The sequence below is a fragment of the Mycteria americana genome, chromosome 7, assembly GCF_035582795.1.
Source record: "Mycteria americana isolate JAX WOST 10 ecotype Jacksonville Zoo and Gardens chromosome 7, USCA_MyAme_1.0, whole genome shotgun sequence".
In the NCBI taxonomy this organism is placed as follows: Eukaryota; Metazoa; Chordata; class Aves; order Ciconiiformes; family Ciconiidae; genus Mycteria; species Mycteria americana.
This window is the reverse complement of record NC_134371.1, coordinates 65,930,850-65,952,671: the sequence shown is the minus strand read 5'-3', so window position 1 is coordinate 65,952,671 and position 21,822 is coordinate 65,930,850. Positions and strand designations below refer to the sequence as shown.

Genomic DNA, 21,822 nt, shown 5'->3' with positions numbered 1-21,822 from the left:
TGCAACTACCAGCTGCACTCTAATTAATTGGTAAAACATTAACTGAATTATCATATTCGTCTTGAGGCTGGAACTAGGGGCGGGGGGAGAAGGGGGGCTTGGAAAGTAACCTCTTAGGGTAAGGCTACTGCTGAAAGTCGAGAAAACTGCCTTGCTGCAACACACCATCTCCACCACCAAGACACTGTCTTAGACACTTGCAGGTATTTTCAAATCCCTGAGGCACACTGAGCATAGCACCGCAAGTCAGGCAAGCATCAGAGTCCAGGTCAGAAATGGCTACAGAGGGACACACCAGGCACATTAAAGGTGGAGTTGGCAGAAGCTGTAACAAGGCAAGAAGGACAATCTGCGTGCATGTTGTAAGCCTCGTCACTCTGCAATGGAGTGGAGAGATACGGCTGGGAGACAGACTGAGTAGGACATACTTAGAGGTGTAGGTGCTTTGAACCTCCCAGCTGTTAATCTTTTTAGTTACCATTTAAAGTACTTCTGCTCGATTAGCAACTGCAACTAAAAGCCAAACTCAACAGTCCAAAGTACAGCTTACGCACACATGCCTGCACTATGTATGGATTTTGATAACAAGAGCTGTTAAAGCATTTATAAACAATGCTAATCAAGAGTTCAGTTCTGAACCCAGTACCTTGGACTCACTCTCATTTAACATGGAGTTGATTATTTATTTTAATGGCAAAATCTTACCAGTCACATTCAACTAAACAAAAAGCCAGCGGCAAAGGCAACAACAAGCAAGGGAGAAGACATGCATCAACAAAGAAGTTGCTGCCAAGCTAATGCCAGTACATCCGCTATTCTTTTTCCCTCCGTAGCCAGGGCAAGAGATGTTTTAATTGTTTCTGCAAATTATCCCATTGGTCACTGCAAGTCACGGGTGTACAGAAAGAAGAACAATGATGCATAAAAAGGCAGCTGTAACTGAAGACGTGAACAGTAATACACAGAAAGATCACTGACCACTGTGCCAGATTTACTCAAAAACTATTGATTTTAGTTATTAATTGCAAAGGAACGATATGCTAGCCATTCACTCTGTGAAGTGATTTTTTTGCTAAAGGGATACTCTTCTTTGCACTTATGCACCAAATTAAAAACGGAGTTGTGAAAGCACACTGTAGGGAGACTGCATTTCATTTGGAGACAGTTACCAAGCAAATACCTGCTCCCAGTCCAGCATCCCCCGCCCATTTAGAATATGCTACAGCACCTCTGATTTAATGGGACTAGTATTTTTTAGAATTAGCTGATTTGTAATGTCATTACTATGAGGAAAACATAACAAGCATCCTTTCATTTTGGCACAAGCCACAATAAAATTTCCAGCCAGAAATTAGTAAGCAAGATTTTTTCTTCTGCTACCTCTGGGAAAAACACACTAACAGGCTAATTCTACAGCTGGACAAACCTTCACTGCAGTTTTTACATTGCTCTGCTTAAGCTATGCTCTCACTGCTGTGGTGTTGGTTTGCCACAGCATAAACACCCGTATAGTCACGTTGTACTGACAAACATTTGCAGCAAAATAATTTCCAAGTGAAGGAGTATGTACCAACATTTTCAGATCATATGCACACATCTACCCACCAGAGCTATCTACACTTTCATTCAGTCAGTGAACGTGCAATTTCTTTAGCCAAAGTCAACAAAACAGCCCAACCTGCTTAGCAAAGCTGCAAAAAATGTACCTGCATCTACAGAAGTAAAGAACCATTGCAATAATGTTTTGCAAGATAATTCTAAACAATGAAGAAATCTGAGGAAATAACAGCAAGAGGAGTGAATTTAATTGGTTATTTTGAAAGACCCAGTAGCCAGGGACTACTTTCCTTTTCAGTGAAGTTTACATTCAAACTTACTGACTTCAGGAAGACATTGTCAGAATTCTCTTTCAGCTAGTTTCTAAATATTTGTGAAAGAATAATGATTCTTTATTTCAACTTAATCTACAGTTCACATTCTTAATTCAGCTGACCACATTCAAAAGTCAAATGTGACTGTATCCACAGAAATTAGCTTTAAAAAAAAAAAATCATATATTCATTTTGTTTTACATTACAGATTTAACACTGGACTCTCTTTATCACCACACATGGTCCACACAGGCAGAGAAATACAATACTCCTCATAACTGGACCACAGATGTGCACACTTTAACAAGACTGCCCCATAGGCTATACAGTAGCTGCATTCAGTTGATCATTTACTGCAAACAGCTGTCCCCGACATGCAAACTCCACTTGCAATGATGGCTTTGTCATATGAACACCTATCCGCAATCACAAACATCAAGACCACCCAATTAATTTCATGTAGACTAACCACTAGGTGCTAGAGGGTAAAATGATTCAGCAGCAATCAAACTAAACTGAATGTAAGCCAATACAATTCAAACAAAAGATCTCAAAAGACCTATTACGGCCTTCATAGTTCAGTTTCTTAATTCAAAACCAAAATGGAATAGAGATGAAGAGCTGGAAGAACAGAATATGCCCTGAAGCCTCTAGTCTCTAGTTGAATCTCTATTCTGTGTACAGTGAGACTGTAAGGAGATGAAGAGAAATCTTCAAGAGAAAGCATTATCTGGAAAAGAAAGTCAGAAAGAAGCAGATGAGGGTAACTTTTGACTTGGAAGAAAAACTGCAACATCCCTCTGCAAATAAATACAAGTCAAGTGTAACAGGAAAGCCACAAGAGATAAGGACCAGCATCTACTTCCCGTATAATGATGTCAGCTCATTCCTCACAGTCAGTGAGGTCATCTTCAACTTGAATTCTAATAACAAGATGATGATGGGAATGGAAAAGCACAGTTAGGTCACCTTAGCCCTCTCCCCCTTCTCCTCCCTCTTCATTACTTCCAACCAATTCAGAGTAAATTTGCAAAGTCATATTCTTTAGTAATACTTTTAATTGCTTAGATTAAAATTCTTCAAGTAATAGAAATTCAACTCCTTTCTTTGAGGGACAGCCTAATCACTCAACACTTCGCAATACTGCTGAATTGTCAGACCCCTCCTCACAGATGTCAAGTTTTCAGATACTACGGAGTTAGGAGAGCCCAGGGCAAATAGTGAGAAGGCAGGATCTCCTAATGTGGCCTTCCACCGTCAGGTTAGCGTCACGGAAAGGGAGAGGGAGGTTTTGATGACAATGTACACACAATTAACCTACAGGTATAATAACAGTCCAAAGGGTCATTTAGTATCAATACCTTAAATACCTGATTTCCAAAAGTGCATCTAGTTAGTCACCTAAATCACTAGTCTCCTAAACGACTTTTAACAAACTAATTTAGTTTACAGTCACATTTGTGCAATTTATCTTGTATTAGCAAGACGGCAGTTTCATATGACTGACTCCACGAATATGGAACATGGAAAATTCAAGGGAATATCTTGAATATTTATCAGTTAGGCAATAAACTCAAAAAGAAACATTTATATTTATGCCAGCCTAAATAAACTTTGAAGCTCAAGAAAACAACGTTAAGAGTTCCAGAGAACTGAGGATCCACTGAAAGGAATATATTTCATTAGGATTCATTTTAAGGTTCTTTCAATTACTTGCTGTTTACTGTTACAAATACATGAGGTTCGATTAAAAGGAAATTATCAAACATTATCCCAGTGATATGAAAACTAATTCTGCTGGTTACAGCAATGGGTCTATAAATTGTTCTTAATTATTAGTTCCAGGTTATTTTATCATAACTTCAGACATAAAACAGTTATTTTCCCCACTGCACCCTCCCTGCAAAACCTCGATCAATGCAAACAGATATGGAACATGCACAGCACCAATCCCAGGCAAAGATGTACAGGGGGAAAATAGCAAAAGCATTTAATAGCAGAAACATTAAATTCCTGGAGAGTTCAAAAAAAGTTCCAGGGAATTCAAGGCAAAAGTCTCCAGTGAATCTTCATAAATCAGGATGTACCCACTGACCTGGAGCATGACTGTAAAAGTGTATGGCTGTGGGTTTTGTTTTGTTTTGTTTTGAAAACATCTATGTGTTGTATGTGTTGCAGCCACGTCAACCTTTCTAATCAAAAAGTTTCCAGAAACGTGATGCCTACCAAAGGGACAAAGGCCCAAAGTAGCTTCTGGATACACCTTGGTTTAGCCAGTTTTGATTAGGGCCAGTCATAGAAGAATGTGCCCAATCCATTGTTTGCCTTAAGTTTCTGGAATACTGTCAGGTATATGACAACATCAGGGAGGAATATTAAGAAAGGAATAAAGAAGGAAAGGAACAAAAACATCACTACGGTCCATGGCATGGAGATGTTGACTGGGGAATGATGTAGTTCACTGTCTCATACATTTCAAGAACTAAAAGGAAAATGAAATGTTAGGAGCTTGTTTCAGAAAAAAAGATACCTGTTCACACAAAGTACAGTTAAACAGTGGAACTCTACCACAGGACATAGTAGGTGCAAAAAGTGCATGTGGGTTCAGAAAAGATTAGCTAAATTCATAGAGCAAAACACTCACTACTAATCAGACAAATACTGAGTCAAACGGATTTGTGGTCTGACCCAACACGGTTCTTGCATCAAGCAGAAGGCTGCACCAGCTGCAGTCAGATGGCTGGAAATAGTTCTAGAAATACTGGAAGTGTTTTCAGAAAAAACCTGAACCAACTGTACGTATTTGCAGAGGTTGGCAGAAAATTCTGGGAGAGCATTATACAATATAGCAATAGACTTTTGGGATGCTTTGAGAGGGATCTTATTTTAAAGCAGCTCCTGAGACTGCACTGCTCACTGGAGCAAGCAGTACCTTGGTAGGAAAGGTTATTTCCCATATGATATAGAAAACATAAGCAGAGGTGAGGATTTAAGTAAGACAAATAAACTATTCAGATCCACGATACTTCAAAGAAATCTTGCTGGTAGCATATTTGGTGACATTTAGCCGTCACGAAAGCTGGAGAGACCAAAGGCCACGATCACAGCCAGGCACACACTGTGGGCAGACGCTATGTAAACTTCCCCAGGCAGTTCTGCCAACACATCTCAGCCCTAACATTCAGTGCTCATAACGATCCCATTTTGGCCCTCTCCTCAGCAACACCGAGGGCCACGTTTTTAAAAAGAGTCAAAGTTTATGCTGATGAAGTTCCCATCTAGTCAAGATGTTCCCACCCGACTCAGCGGGTGGCCTGCACAAACCAGGTACAGTGCAGTTATTTTCTGAAAACCAGTTGTCACAATTGAATAGATGCACAATGGGAATTCTAGTTTCAACTTTGCAAAGCCTTCAGATATTCTCAGTTGAAAAGGCTAAAATAAAAATAAAATGTTTCTTTCTTCCTGCTAATCTTGTGACTCTCCCAAGGGATGTGAAAACCAAACTTCCTTTTTGCCAGCATGTGCATTATCACTAGCTTAAGAAATAATCTTGCAAACAAAATAGAATGTTTTTTCCTTGTGGTGTATGAGCTGGATCAAAATCTAACTCTACTGCACCTTTGGGAACTGTGCAGTATTAGCAGGAGGGAAATACATTAAACACAGAAAAGAAAGATGATACAACTCAAAAGACATGAAGGAAACATTTTATAAGTAGTTTTGCTGACCATGCCTTTAATACCTGTGTCATAGCTTATTCATCTATAAAATATTAATAACAAAGATTCTGAAGAGACTTAAGTAATTTATTATTTGTAGACCACTTGAAGACACTCCACTGAATAACAACATATATGCAAACCAGTGTTTTAGCTCTCATTTGGAGAACCTGACATTCAAAGTTATTGTAAAATTTGCCTTCCTTGGCAAAAAGTGAGAACGCTTGCATTACATGAGGCTGAATTTCAGCTGTCAGAGGCTAACATGAACCTTCACTGCTAGCCCTAAAAGTCATGTAATACATAGGCGCATTACTGTGATTGGCACTGAAAATAAACCATCACTCTTCATAGAATTCCTTTCACCCTCCCACTTTGCAACAAGTATAGAAGCAGTAAGCAAAGATTCGATCACATACCTCTCTAAAGCCAAAAAGTTTAACACTACATGCCCCCATCTCAACTGATTACAACCGACTCCATAATAAATGTTATTGTTCCTTCTCATGAGCTAGCTGAGGTGCTACTGTAGATGTTGCTTAAGGTGCCCAAGTTAAGCAGGGTAAGCTTAAGCAGTTTAACAGGATGTCTTTGCTAGTCCACTCAGGATGGAGGAACTGTCCCGTGAGCAGCTCAGCAAGCAGACACTGAGGTAAAAATACCCCTCTCTTAAGGATAATAATCTCTTTAGATGGTACGTCAGGAGCTGAAAGGGGACATACGAACAAGCCCTGTTCTGTAATGCCCTTCTGCCAGGCAATCTATGCTACTGGCTGACAGGCTGGGTAAGGTGAATTCTGTTTCCTACCCATTTGCTCATGGAGGGAACAAGCCCTGCAATACTTGCTCTCCCCTTTATACTACAGCAATTATGTGGGCGGGCTTTGAGGCCATAGCATAGACTTACATCTCTGGTGACGACATTCAGAGACCCCACAGTCTGTGCTTTCCTGATCAGTCAGGTACTGATATTCCAGACCTTGCAATATAAAAATGTTTTAAACACAATGGATTCATTTAAGGTTTTTTTTGACAGCTTCACTTTTTATTATTTATAAAATGACTGACATATGATACTCATAGCTCAAGAAGGAAAGAACTAGTAGATGGATATTCATATTTCAGTATAGCATCTACAAACAACATTAATTATCCTGTATTATCATTAATCTGTCAGTACCTGCTTCTACCAGTTAATTCCTTTAACTTTCCCCAATCTGCACCTTGTTACCATGTGATGTTTCATGTTTGTAAGGACAGGAGACTTTGGCTGCTTGAAACTGGCAGCAAGTAATTTACATTTGGGCTTTGTTAAAATGACAGCAAGCATCATTGAGACCAAATGTAAAAGCCAGATTGGAGGAGGTTATAAAAAATTCAAGTGGCAAGCATTTCTCCTTTTATCTGACAGTTATTATTAAAAGGCCATATGTCATTCTGTAACACATAAAATCTCTTGTAACACAAGAGACAGAGGTAGAGTTCCACATTATGAACAGAGCACCTTCCCTTTACAGATGGTCTATTTCCTACAGATGGGACAGAACTGAATTGAAGCTCTAACTGAACAGTTTCTCTACTAGCAGCCAAAGACATCACACATCCCCTCACTGTTGGAGGCAATGCCTCAAAGGCAGTACCTCTGGCCAGGATATCCAATGTTGAGATGGTGCTGTTTTCAAATTGCTATAAATCCATCCCAGAAGTAGCACCTACATCTCTGTAAGCACGCCCAGCTACAGTAGCTGGAGCAGGAAATACCCCCCCATAACTAAATCCTAGGATACTTCAAGGACTCATTCATTACCTGCAACCAAATTTCTATGTATATCTAACCTTAAAATTAGATAAGAAAGACATATGAAATGTTTCAATCAGGAAACACTAAACTTCAGTAAAATCAAAGATATTTCTAAATAATTGAGAGGAAGAAAAGAACCTCAAAACATTTTCATCACAACTTAAGGCTGGCCTTACTTTGCGCACCTTTGGGTTCAACGCTAAGGCTGAAGACTTTTGTTTTAAAAATTCCATTCTCAGAAATTAACAAACAAAGGGCACTGATCATTAGTAAAAACGCACCACAGTCTTAGATGTACTCACTTCCTTTATCCACAGCAGTTTAGGTGGCTGCATTTCCACAGACATCACTCCCCCTACATAGCTCAAAACCTTGTGTTGCGTTGCATTGATACGCTCAACTTGACTGACTGCACGATGGTCCATCCACATAATAACATTCCTATAGTTTTGTCCTTGGGGAAAAGAAAAAAAGAGATTATTTTAGGTCTGGCTTAACCCCACCTCAGTACTGTAAGTTACTAGACTCTAAGCTGCTTCACACTTTCACTTCTACACAGAAAACTCAAATTCTATTTGCGTTAATAATTCACAGTGGATACCTAAAGATAAAATTCCAGCCCTTTGAGCCAACTTTAAGACATGCTGAGCACTGAGAATGCTGACTGAAACCAATCAGGCTTGTGAGCATCCAAGAACTTTGAAACACCATGCTCTTGTAGACTACATTTCATTCAAAAAACCCAAACTTCTTGACAAAGTACACGTATTTAGTTAAAATAGAAAGAAGCATTTTGGTGACTAGGAACTAAAAATGTGACAAAATCTGAGCAATTATGTTATAAACTGAAATTAACTAAGCTAGTCAGCTGGATAGTTACAGGGGTTCTCTTTCCTCTTCTATTGTTATGAGAAGAACTACCCTACTTCCTTTCAGAAATACGGTTTCAGGAGGGTAATTTGCTGAAATGCTTTTATTTTGGATGTGGAAGGAAAAAGCATTTGCCAAGTCTGCATAACACATGAGAACAAGAAGCAAAGAACATTTTATCAAATTAACCTACAGAGGACCTGCTAGACAGGTGGAACTGTAATCCAGATGACACTTCAGATTCCTCTCTTGCTAAGTACACTGCACACTCAACTTCATGACACAGCCACTCATGCATAATCTTGAAAACATACTCCAAGACAAGGCAGAAGTATGAGGCACACCAACATTTCTAACATGGATTCAAATACAACTTAAAACTGTGAGACTGCCTGAAACCAGACCATTGCATGCCCATACCAGCGTGACAGTATTCAGTGCACTCTTGTGCACTTATTTAACACTACCACTGCGTAAACGCAAAGTTCTTGGGGATATCAGAGAATCAAAAATGAGAACTGAATTTGACTCAATAGACCAAAATAGCCCCAGACATCATTAGGCATTGAACAGATTGTAAGAGACTCTCAAACTGAAAAATAAATAATCTCATCTAAATTTAGCGAAGGACATTTTGGGGGCAAAGCTGGTTTTTTGAGAAGGATAGGAGGAGATGACAAATACGTCTGAGAATAGAAAGGGAGCATCAACAGAATTGTGATTATGGCTCTGTAACTACAGATTTAGCACACACCTAATCTTAAATGGGATTCACTGAAAAACAGTGCATCACAGACTTCTTGAGTTTTCTGAATCATCTACTCGAAAACTAATAAAAAAAATTAACATTTTTAGAAAAAGGTCACAGACTGTTTCTGAAGTTCAGCACTGTCCTAGACAAAGACAGAACACCAGTGTAATAAAATATACAAGCTGAACCTCCTGCCTGCAGCTCCATGACAGAATAAGCAGTTAGACTATACTAACACTACATTTTTAGTATCCCTTTAGCCAGTGTGGATGGGCATTTATATACACTATGAAAGTCATGATTAGTAAAGTCTGAAGGAGAAAACATGCACAAAAGAAAAATGAGTATGGATTTCTCTAAGCAGCAGTCTCTCTGAGCCAAGAAGAATGAACTTGATCTTAGGATGCCAAACATTTAGCCAAACAGTAAGTAATTCTCATCTCAAATTTAATTTTGCAGTAGAATTAAAGTAGTAAAACCAGGAAAAAATCCTCTTGTAAAAAAGATTTTCTATCATCCTTATCTCCAAGAGTCAACCCCATAACTTGGTATTTGGATGAAATTGTAAGTTCATTCATGTCAGTGGCAAAATATATCCAGTAACACCAATTTTTGTGCTGGAGTCCTACCTTCACGGTTGACTGCCAAAGGTTGGAACTGTTTATCCACAACAACAAGGGAACATGTAGCATCAAAACCAACCCCTCGAATCTGGCTGGCATCTACTCCACAGACAACTTTCTGCAAATATACAAAATGCAGATGAATATAAACATATCCATATATATGCATGTACCATGTGAACTAATGAGTACAGAAAATGAGTTACAAATTAGAAATGCAAGCTCAAACTCCGAAATTTTTGAGATTCAGTATTCTTTAACATCTCTAATCAAAAATACACCAAATTACCAAAAATTATTTGGTTTTTAAAACTCAATTCAAAGGTCCATGAAAAGTTCTTTAATAGCTTTCTAATCTTATTAGCCACAGCCCTGGATGAAAGCAGGAAGCACAAAAATATCAGAAAATAAAGGTAACAGAAAACTAGCAATGTTAATTTTCTCTCTTTTCTAAAAGCTTGGGGTTGAGCTGCATGTGAAACATGGACACAGGATTAGGGCCAAGTGTTTCCATCAGTTAATAGTGATCACTCAGTTCCCACCTGTAGAAGCAACAATCTTCTAGAACTGCTTTGGTAATATTGTGCCACAGCTTTCTGTCTTGCAATAGCGAAGGGTCCCAAAAATAAAGTTGGTCAAAATCCGCAGCAGTGATAATACCTCTGCAATGCATGCCTTTTCAAAAGCTCTGCTACCAAGAGTTTGGATAGCATACTTTTTGGAAGATTTTTCCAAAAAAAATCACCACCCCAAAAGGTCTGAACTTCATGGCTTCCAGCAGCACTGGAAGAAAAACCACAACACCCACATGGATTAAGTGCCAAGTGTGGCTGCAAGACACCTAAAATATAACGCAGTAATAAACTGCCATTTCTCAGGAACAATAAAAATATCGTTATTTTAATTAGAACTATAACGAAAGACTTTCACTAGACTTGCTACAGTGCCAGTCTCCTACCAGGTCTGTAAAGCTATAGTTTCAGAGACCGTATTTTATTGCTTACACATAAGAGATTGTATTTAAAGAGGTCCAGAACAAGAACAAAGCAATTCACAAAGAAAAAACTCAAATAAGCAGAATAAAAGACTTGCTCTGCTTTAACATCAAGCTGTTCTTCCCTATCACTCCCTTCTTCTCCTTCCTTCCCCCTCCACCTCGTCTCCTTTATCTCAGGGCATTTCTGCAGAGCCAAGCTCATTAATGTTTGAAAAGGCTGATCAATAACAAGAGAATGGGTGAACTGTCCGTCTGCAAATTACCAACCGTATCATGAATATTTAAAAAGCCAACCTTAGAACATGGAGCAGGCTGGGGCTTTATTAAGAAGGATGAAATAGCCTACATGTGCACTGCCAAGCACGGCCACTAATTTACTTTTACCACCAGAATGTACAGGCAGATAGTTGGATCAGAGGGTACAAATTTTCCCTTATAGTAAGGTTTATTTCAATCTGGTTTTATGCTTGATACTATCCACAAATGCATATAATTTACTTTGGTCTTATAATACTGGACAGGCATCTTAATGAGGATCAGAGGCGACAGACATTATGTTAGGCACCATCCACAAACCAGATTACAACTTCTCCACAACAAATGTTCCTTTGTGACTCCAGTACAGCACAACACACATCTTCAAATACATGCATTACTAGGTTCTGAGCAACCTCGACTCCTCAGAGAACTGTCTCATGGCTAGAACATACACCAGCGAACAAAACCCACAGATGTGAATCCTGAAGGCAGCGGGGAAGTCCTTCTCCTGAGCTGACAGGAAGGCTTTTAATTCTATTTTCAGTCGTAGCACAAGCTTTTTTCAGTCTGGCCTTCAGCTCCTCACCTATATTACACATTGTGAGGCTACATCAGCCATATCCTAAAGGTGCCTTTAATGCACAAGGATGGTTACAAGTTATACAGTAATACAGCATGCACAAAACTGGCTATTAAAGGCCAGTGACTGGAAGGCCTTAAACTTTCAAAAATTGAAGAGCTACCTGCAACACGTATCTCCTTCATTTTGTTTTTCTTCACATACCTTTGTGACCAAGCAACAAGCAGCCCATATGTCAGCAGAGGATTGCTCGTAGTGGTCTGCTTGGGGCTCCCAAATTTGGATTGGCTGATCTGCATGTGCCACTACTGTCCCAAACTCGTCTACCAAAGCTGCGCGAACACTTGCTGACCCAACATCAATTCCAACGTAGTATTTTCCTGGAGCCTCCTTCTTACTGTGCATTTTTAATAAAACCTGTTGGGGGGGGGGGGGGGGGGAAGGGGTTAAAAACAGATAAAATGACTGATGATGGAAAGCTGTGCTGAACAGGACAGGAGAGATGCTGTGCAGGCACTTTGCTTGATAACTCTTTTTTGCAGCAAGTCTTCACTTGGTATTATTTCATTAATTTGAGTTTTCAAGTCTTGCACTACTTGTACTTTCTTTCTTCAAATGTTTGTATATAAGCTGCATGGTATAGAAGTTCCTGAAAAGCAATTTGTCAATTTGCATCTAAGAATATGCATGCTATGATAAAGTTCATGCACTCATACAGTCAAGGAATTGAGCTGTGGTCAGATGGTATCATGCCTACATAAAGGGAAAAAGAGGGAAGGAGATAGGAAGGGAAGGAAAGTCAGTGGCAGTCAAGAGCTGGTGCTTTACACAGAAGGGAAATTTCAATCCAGAGACTCCAAGGTTTTCCTGAATTCTGGCAGATGGTGAAGCTGCTGATGACTGTTAAGTTGGATTCACCTCTGGACAAGACAGCAAGTACCACCACAGATATGTCATTGCCTCCATGCAAATAAATCATACTGCTGAAGCAGTGAAAGGGGTGGTGCGTTTGGTTCCACTGAACTTTGAACTGAAGAGGAACGAGGAGCCAAGAGCTGCTGCCTCCCATAGAGCCAACCAGCTAACAAGTGGCATATTACTGCTGAATGAGACAAGGAGTCAGGCTGAATTTCTGCAGAATCTGAAAACTGTCTCCCCTCCCAAAAAAAGTGGTGTGATGCTGATAATTAAAATAACTAAGTGACAATCTGGCACATACTACCCAATTTTGAGCCCTGCAAAGAAAAAAACAATACCTGAAAAACAAACTGGTTAGGTTTTTAAGAGCTATCCACCATCAATCCACACAATTTTAAAGACTCAGAAAATAATTTGCTGAAAATATGTTGAATTATGAGAGCATCCCAGGAAATCTCTGCCTACTCTCTGACAATCTACAAGAACAAAGTGAGATTAAGTTAATTGATTTAATTATTCACAATGAGTTGCTTACTTCACTATATTACGTTTAACTATTTGACATTTAATACAGTGACAAAGGCACTGCACTTTCTCACAGTTTGTCCTTAATTAATAGTTAACATTTACTTTTTAATCAAGCTGGGAGAATGCTAAGTAAGAGCTGATACAAAGTATTTAAAATGTTAGATGAGTACCAAGTTTTCTGCTTGTATGAATCTCCTCATAAGCCTCTAAAACACACAAATCTCAGCTGATGCGTAGTTTCTGACTTCCAGAAAATGAATGGATCAATTATAATTTGATGAATACACAGCATTTACTGAGCACCAAAATGGCTCTACTTAAAAACAGCCCATCTCTCCCAAAGAAGTGACCTGGATTACTTCTGTGTATGGAAGGTGGATTGTTTAGAGGGAGAGACATGGGCAAAGGGGGAAAGATTTGGAAAGTACTACTTAGTAAAACAGTTCACATTTCAAATGAATCCTTTTTTTTTTTTTTTTTAATAACTAGAGTTTAGTGGCAAAGTATACCAAAAACCTGATAAAAAAAGCAGTGGAACAGAAAACAGTGAAAGTTCTCTTTCTACCCTCAGACAGTAACAGCTGATCATATAGCCATGCAAATTGTACTCAGTTTTGGAAGCAATGATTTTTGCTTGTTTTATTTCTACAAGACAGAAAACCAAGAATTTTTTTTTCTCTGTGAAATATCTTGAGTACAGGTCAAGATCCATCCTTGGGTGACAGTTTGAACATAGCTGCTCACATCTATGGTTGGCTTGTAACCACTGCTGTTGACGGCTATTACAAATCTATTATCACTGAGGGTTAGTGGTAGCAGGCAAAATAAAGAAGGAAAAAAGGGGGGAAAAAAGTCAGTCCCCTATCTCAGAAAACTCCAAGCATCACCCCAGATAATAATTATGCAGTGTAACAGCTGAGTTAGGACAAAGTTTCATTTGCACTTAAAACAGCATAAGCCAATGCCTTGGCTAAAGAAAACTACCCAGCTTTCCCTCATCCTACCCCTTAAGCGGTTCATGGAAATGTGGTTAGTCTGTGGAGATCTGTTATCACAACCTGCCCCATACGATCATTTTTCTACTACCTGAATCTGTCATTTCATGCTTAGACTACCACTGCGGGGGGCCAGGGACCGTTTTTTTTGTTCTTCGTTTGGACAGCATTTGCATGACGGAGTTGTGTCCATCACTAAAGCGCCTAAGCAGCCCGGTACAAACCAAAGCAGTTACCACACCACATTCTGCATGCACCATGGCAGGGTCATTAGAGGAAGTTGTACAGATCATTAGCTTCTAACAATATCAGAAAGTAGAAAAAACTCAAAGCTATAGAGCATATTGTGGTACTGATGGAAATACTAGCTACTCTCTTTCAGCATCCTGATTCTGCCCAGTAGATTAGGTGCAATATACACTAATCTTGTTAAGCAAGGTCATCTCTTCAAGCGATGAGCAATCAGCTAAAAATAATGGTGTGCCATGAGTCTAACACCTAGGAATATTGGCAAGAAAGCTCACTTTATTTTCTTGGCCCTGGCTCTATGACCTGGTCAGACTAACAAAAGCTAATGCCTCTGTCACAGAGAGGACAATTCTCCTGATATCAGTGATTAATACTGCATCTGTCAGCTGGGGATACTCACAGCACTCTGCATCTTCCTCTTAGCCCTTGGCTGTAAAAGCAGTTTTAAGACATTCTTTTCAACAGATGATGCTCACTTTTTAATTTTGCACTCCATCTCTTCAAAGCTTAAAAGGCTGGCTGCAGATGCTGCTAGCTGCTTGCAAGAAATTTTACTATAAAGAAATTGCATAAGACTGTTCCTGATACTATCTCACGAATTTCCCTGTTTTTCCCTATTTCGGCACTGCCTTTAGCTGCTGACTCATAAAAAGAGGAGAATAAACCACAAGCTGCAAAGCAGATTTATTTATTTTTTTAAACGTAGGCAAATCTTTCTTACTTGCTTTTCACAAAATACAAATAACAAAAGGCGTATTTTACATCCTGCCTCCTTCTCACACACACACAATATTGCTCTAAATTTTTATTTCTCTTCCCTGTATGGCAGCCTTGATTTTAGCTCATTAATGTGTTTTTGCTACTTAGAGAACAAGCTTAACAGATGTTAGAGAATTAAGCTCATAGTACCTCCTACTCAGCACTTAAAATTATAGCTTTGCATTGGATTCTTCCCACAAACATTTGAAACCTGGAACCCCATCAGCCCATGTAATGTTTACTTTCCTTTTTTCCTTACTAAGCAACCAGGATGCGCATGTGTGAGTGACTGCGCAGGAAGCAGAGTTTGTTTATATGCTCAAGCAGTACATATCAGTCTCTGCGTATCCACTCTTTTATTTCTGTATATCTGCAGACAACTAGCAAGAAAGAGTTAAGTGACAGAGTCCAAAAACAAGAACCACAAACCTATTTAAACTAGTCTTTCTCTGAGTAAAGCTCACCTAGATTTACAAAGCAATACTTCAATATCTTACAAAAAAAGGCTAGAAGTAAATATTAATCCTTTTTTCAAGCACAGCATGCACTAAGTTACCGAGGCTGTTCAAAGTATAGCGTCTCTGCAATAGGATCTGATCTGCTTGCAAAAACATCATTTGATGCCAAGGGTTTTTCTGGAATACCAATCACTTGGTATGCTACCTACTTGTCAGCCGGATCCACAAAAAGCACTGTCATCTCTAGGTCATAAGTGTCACCAACTAGGGACTCTGCCTAAAGGTATTTCTTGAGAACCTAAGAACTCAGCAGTGAGGTTGGTGGAAAATATTTAGCCAAAGTACCTTATCAAGAATTTAAAGAGGAATGCTGTCATTCAGGTTTGTTTACAAAAGATTCCTTTGGTACAAGAGGAGTCTCCAAATCAGAAATTAAGAAACTCTCTAACGGAGTTCAGAGGTAGAGGAAGGTCCCAGCACAAACTTCCTGCTTTGGAAACCGGACACCAACATTCATTGTCATGTGCAAATAAAATTTTGCTGTGCAATTAAAACTTTGTTTTGGATTTTGTACCTACTGGATTCTTAGCATACAGCTTCTGCGGTCAAAACAATCATGAGAAAAACAGCGAACCAGAAAAATGGTTGAAATAAAAACCTCCTGAAGGTCCAGTCAGACAGGTCAATTCCTTGAATGCAATATTCCTAACAAGACACCAAAATATTTGATGCATGGATGATGCATGTTTATGGACTTCCCAAGTCGTGGAAAGCAGTGGTGATAATACCATTACCTTTTATACCCCTGAAGTATCTAACTCAGGAAGCCTGGCTTCTTGCAGCCAAGAAAAAACGGCCCCAAAACTTCAATACAGCTTTGTCTGTCCATGGCAGAATTAGAGCCTCATATTTACAACTCATTATTTGAATTTGAAAACAGAAAGACAGGGAGAGAGGAAAAAAAATAATTTTTAAAAGACATGTCCAGCTTGACCGTGTTAGTCCATACTACAACTGCTAAGATAGGACAAGAAGCCAAAATTCCCTCCAAGCACTAAAAGAGCAATGGCCTCTTTCTTTGCAAATCACAGCAGGGACAGAATGGCTTTTCAAACAAGCGTTTATGATCAAAGGGCTGCAGCATATGATAAATATTTATATGGCCCATTAAATAATAGTCTGTATAAATATTATTCAAAATGTGCGTGCTGGAAACCACAGACTTCCCAGTTTATCCTTAAACAAATGTGCTAGTTTTCCCACATAGGCAATGAAAAAAAAGAGGGGTGAAACTGTCATTTGCAAAAATATTTCTTTAAAAAAAGAAAATCCTTAACATTGTTTACTTTAATTTAAAAGGAATGACTAAGTAACCAGATGACTGTTTCATTACAACTAACTACTAAACTCAGTTTGTCCTACCTTACTTCATGGTTATCAAATTGCCAGGACGTACCTTTCTGTTAAAGCTACAGTAGTGGAAGGCTGCACACTCACATACACGCAGGCCGAAGCTCAGCAGAAGTATTTATCAGCGGCAAGTACAGATTTTGTGGTATAGTGTGCTTAAATACAAGGAGTTATGAAGGACTGGCACGTCTGTTTTAAACTTTGATCTTTGGAACGCTGCAGGCTGCCCAGACCCAGAGATCATGGATAAACAGTACGTTTCCAGTAGTGCAGCTGTGCTTTTCTATGGATTACCAAGAAAAAGATTAACAGGCTCAAATTAGGCTTCATAATCCTAGTGTGAAAAGACCTAAATATGTTAAATAAAAGCTGCTCTTTAATTGTAGAAAGGAGATAAAATGAAAGAAGCATTTTTGACATTACATTGGAAATTCAGGACTTCGTTGGCTTTCTAGGGTTACAGTAAACTAACAAAACTGGTGGTGGTAGAGTGGCAATCCCTTCTTGAAGACAGTGAACTCCCTTTCCTCTTCCAGGATCTTTAATTCCTGTTTGGATGTGAAGAGACAAAGAAGGCACATGTCTGTGTGGGAGAGTGGGAGCAGATGGGGAATCCTAACGCTGCGTGGTAGGGCAGTACTAATATAGAATAATACCCTTAAATGCCCAAGGGACTATGGTATAACTATCAACAAGCATGTATTTTTCAGCTACCCAACAGCAAACAAAACAAAAACAAAGAACAAAAGCACACCTCATCTCTCCTTTTCCCTTCCCAAAACAGAAACACGTACATGCAGGAGATCTCTCAGTCTTTGGAATGTGAGGATTGTGTTAACAATAACAAAACTGGAATAAATAAAAACCTAACTAGAGAAAGTATGCTTCTTCACTAAAAACCAAACACTTCTAGACAATTTCATCTATTCTCTGGTAAATTCTGTGGAGCTTTTGCACATCCTGGAACAAAGAAAAGCAGCTGCAAATAGTGGAAGAGACCTCATTTTAGTAGTAGAATCAGAGCCCAGCTCCCAGTCCCATAATATCTAGATTGTTCCACCAAAACCTTCATAATTACCCTCCCCAACATTGTAACATAGTCTCAATAAATCCCACCACAGGACTGAAAATATTCTACGGCTTTCTAGTATCTCCTTTTCTCTCTATAAATAATTCACTATGTACTAATCTTCTGGAATGTCTCCATATCTTTTTTTTTTCCCCTTTCTCAGTGTCCAAGACAAAGCCATTACTTCATCACTGCCTTCTGCCCTTTAATTCTATCTTTTGTATTTTAAATAATTTCAGGCCAAACTACTTCCACCTGCTCTGATAGAAAGCAAGATATATCTCAGTTTATCCTCGTGTAACTAATTAGCGGAGAAATGAAAACGACTAAGTAAATCATTCTAAGAAGTGAGATCTAAAATTTATTTATTTTCAGGTTCTTCTGCCTACATAGATATCTCACTCATGAACAGCAGAAAGATGTCAGCATGACCAGTGTCAACAAATATCAAGCTCTTAAATGTACAACAGAGTTGTTTTTCTTTATAATCTGCTCTAGAAGAGATTTGTACTAAAACAGAAAAATGATGCTCGCCTTTCAGTACCTCTCGAACTCACACTGGCAGATACAGCCCATAGTACCGTTGATCAAATAAGAGCAACAGCATTCTGGACCCTCATTAAAGGGAAGCACACGGCTGCACTGGGTCAGATGAAAGGTCCAATTAGTACAGTATCCTGCCACAAAGAGCAGAAGCCATAAGAAAAGCATATGCCTGCCCTTTTCATCCAGCGATACTTCCCCAGGACACCTTCTTCCTCCTGCTATCTATAGTAGAGGCACTTCCCGAGCCAGAAATTTTATCGTTAGGATTAGCAGACCTTGAAGGCTTTTTCCTCTCCGTGTTTGTTTGTGCTCTTTTTGAATCCAGGGAAACTTTTGCAACTGCAAACTCCTGTGGTAATGAGTTATGAAGTTCTGTGTAAACAATGCAAGAAAAAGTCCTTTCATTTGTTCTGAGCGTGCCACCTGCTAGTTTTGTTTGATGCGCCTGAGTTCCTGAGCTAGAGGAGACATTAAGCAACTGCTCTGTATTTACCTTCTCCATGCAGTCACGATTACATTGCATTCTGAATCATCCCCAGAAGGCTCACTGCAGCTATCTACAGACCATGGGTGAGGAGCTGAACTCACACTCTTAACATGGCCAGGTAAGTCAAAAGGCGTTTTTCTGCTCTCTTTCTGTTCGTAGATGTGGCAATAATGAGTGCCGTAATACAGTGCAGTAGTAAGTACCAATAAGCAGCAAGTAACAATCCCAAGACCACTTTGGCCAAGTAGAGATACTGCTGGGAGATGCTCACAGTAGAAAAACAACATGTTGGTGTCAACTGACGGGAACAGAGCAGTTCTGCTATGGAAGGCCAGGGATTTCAAACTTCAGGCAGTTCCCAAAACACTGGCCCTCAAAGTGTGTCTAAACAGAGGAATCTGAGAGCTCCTCCCAACTATATGCTCGGAGAAGACTTACGGCTACTGCTCACCCTGGTTTTTTTGGAAGGAAGATCAAGGCACCCACGCGGTTGTTGCATGCCCTGATAGGCTCTGCACTGCAACAGGCACGAGACCGATGCCGCAGCATGCCTTGCAAAGCAGCCAGGCTGCCCGGGCAGAGACTGTGAGATCAAAGGCAGACCAGCAATATCACTGTAAGATTATCAACGTGACAGTGGTAAACTGGGCTGCCCCATTTGTTCCCCAGCCTGTAACTATGCCACACAAAAGAAACAAGTTCAGCTCTCTCTCTGCTTCACTGCTTGTCTAACACCAGGAACAGCAGGAAACAGCTGCACAGAGGAGCTCGCAGGAAAAAGGAAGGCTGAGCAAAGAGCCACAAGAACACACAAAATGAGGTGAGGAGAGAAGACACATGCTACTGGGGAAACCCAACAGCTCCAATTCCCTCAGGGCTCTCTTGGCCTTGCTTGGACTGGGCCATCACTTCAAAAGCAGGGTCTGATCCTGCATCCATTAGAGTCAGTGGCAAAACTCCCAGCCATATTAGTAGTTCAGGATTAAACTCTCGACACTTGTGAACATCACAGGTGCACTCACACGTCTGCGGGATTTTGAATGCTTGCCATAACCTACAATTTGTTAAACAGAGGAAATGGTGATCAGTTTATGCCAAGACACAATTCTCATGCAGGAAAACCTAAGGAATTAAGAGGGTATATAGCAGCACCCTTTCTTCTCCACACCCTGAAAAAGGCAATCAATACAATTCACGCACACCAACCTATTTAGCTACATTCCCTCCTCTGACACTGCAGCTGCATGCATCCCCTAAAGGCTGTGCTAATGATCTGGCAGACAGACATGTCCCAAATGACACTGCAGAATGCTTGAAGCTCTGAAAGAAGACACTATCTTGTTTACATTGACTGTGAGGGGAAAAAAAAAAGCCATCTGATTATTACATAAATTCTAGCTGTAACAGCTTCATGACTAGTTGAAAGGAGGTAACAGGCTCCAAAATGACTGATGGATCCAAGTGGTTGGATCCATCAGCTTATTAATCTAATACTAAGGAAGACCTTTCTTATTCCTAGATCTCTATCACTTTAACCTACCCCATGCTGGACAGAAAGCACAATCTCTGTTCACTGCCTGTAAAGAGAGGCAGATTCCTGTACTGTGACTTTTGTATTTTTTCATTCTCCTCTATGCTATAACAGAAATGGCGAAACAAATAAAATAAAATAAATACACACAAAAAAGAAGCAGACAGTAAACACATCCCTAGCACAATAATGTTAATTTACAAAATATCTGTTTAAACTATAAAATGTAACTTGGAGCAGAATGCAATTCAAAAGGCACAACTGCAGTTCATGTAACCATACGCACACTAGCTTTAAACTGCATTCCTGGAGCAAACCAGCCTCGGCACCATGAGCTTCAGTGCAGGGTACACACGCTCACCTGGAATCCTGGGTAAATAAAGCCATTATGCTACTGTGGATACCATATTAGCCAACTTTAGGTTAGTGCTGATACTCTAACTTTAATCACATCTGTCGATTCCCGTGGTACCTCAAGGTTGAATTTGGCACTAGCTGTGTGATTACGTATCAGTAGATCAGTATAAAAATAATTTGTTCTGAGTTCACTGTTTTATGAAATGACAAACCATCAAAATTAGCATTCTGGCTGAAATCCACTGCATTTCCCATCAAGGCTTACACATTTAAACAACATCTGAACCAACTGTCTATAATTACTCCTGGCAGATACTGGAGCACTTCGGCCAGTAGTAGATGCAACAGTGAAATCAATTTTTAAAGGCATGCTGTAAACCACTTCTTTAAGATGCTCAGCCCAGAAGCAAACATGTGTCTATAAGTCAAAGCCAGAGTTTACTATACAGTATTTGTTCACTCTTGCATAGTAAGAGCATGAGAAGAATGACAGCCCTAAGTAATCTGTCATTTTAAAATTAAACATTTATTTAGGCTGCAATTCCAAAAACACTAGCCCTGAAGTTCCTGTCACAACTACTTAAGAGGAAGTGGGGTTGCACATTAGCTTAGGTTAAAAGAAACACAAATTCTGCACAAAAATCAGATATCTAGATAGACCGTACATGTGTAACATCCCCTTCTTTTTTACAGTGAAAGAAGAATCACATCTGTTCATCTGAACCCAGTGAGTTCTCTTCCTTCTCCCTGCATACATAGCTAGGGGGTTTTGTTTGTTTGTTTTGTTTTTATCAATGCAAAATCTGCCTGTGTAATGAGTCTCTCAGTCTCATAATTTCAAACTCCCACAAAGACAAGCCTGAAAGGGTATCAGGCCAACACCTCTCTGTAAGTTCCCTTCAATGACTTGCTCAAAACATCTCAGAGGCCAAGAGCTTGTAAGCTTGCTTGCCTCAAACAGCTGAAGGTCACAAATTTTCAAACTTTATTTTATGAATGGCCTGAGTACTTTCCCTTTCACATGTGGACATGCACAGGGGAA

At 39.6% G+C, this 21,822-nt stretch overlaps 1 protein-coding gene across 12 annotated transcripts in view; it reads right to left on the bottom strand.

The window, feature by feature from the left end:
* Positions 1–21,822, bottom strand: part of FGGY (FGGY carbohydrate kinase domain containing) — a 328,528-nt gene that overhangs the window by 122,871 nt on the left and 183,835 nt on the right. For 11 of the 12 annotated variants that reach the window (XM_075508846.1, XM_075508847.1, XM_075508848.1 and 8 more), the window contains 3 exons: positions 11,678–11,890; positions 9,645–9,756; positions 7,697–7,848 (listed from right to left, as the gene is read on the bottom strand). In XM_075508846.1, the coding sequence (XP_075364961.1) occupies positions 7,697–7,848; positions 9,645–9,756; positions 11,678–11,890 (477 nt within the window). Of the gene's footprint in view, positions 1–7,696; positions 7,849–9,644; positions 9,757–11,677; positions 11,891–15,589; positions 15,608–21,822 lie in introns of those variants that run through there. The other variant, XM_075508858.1, reaches the window with a different exon arrangement.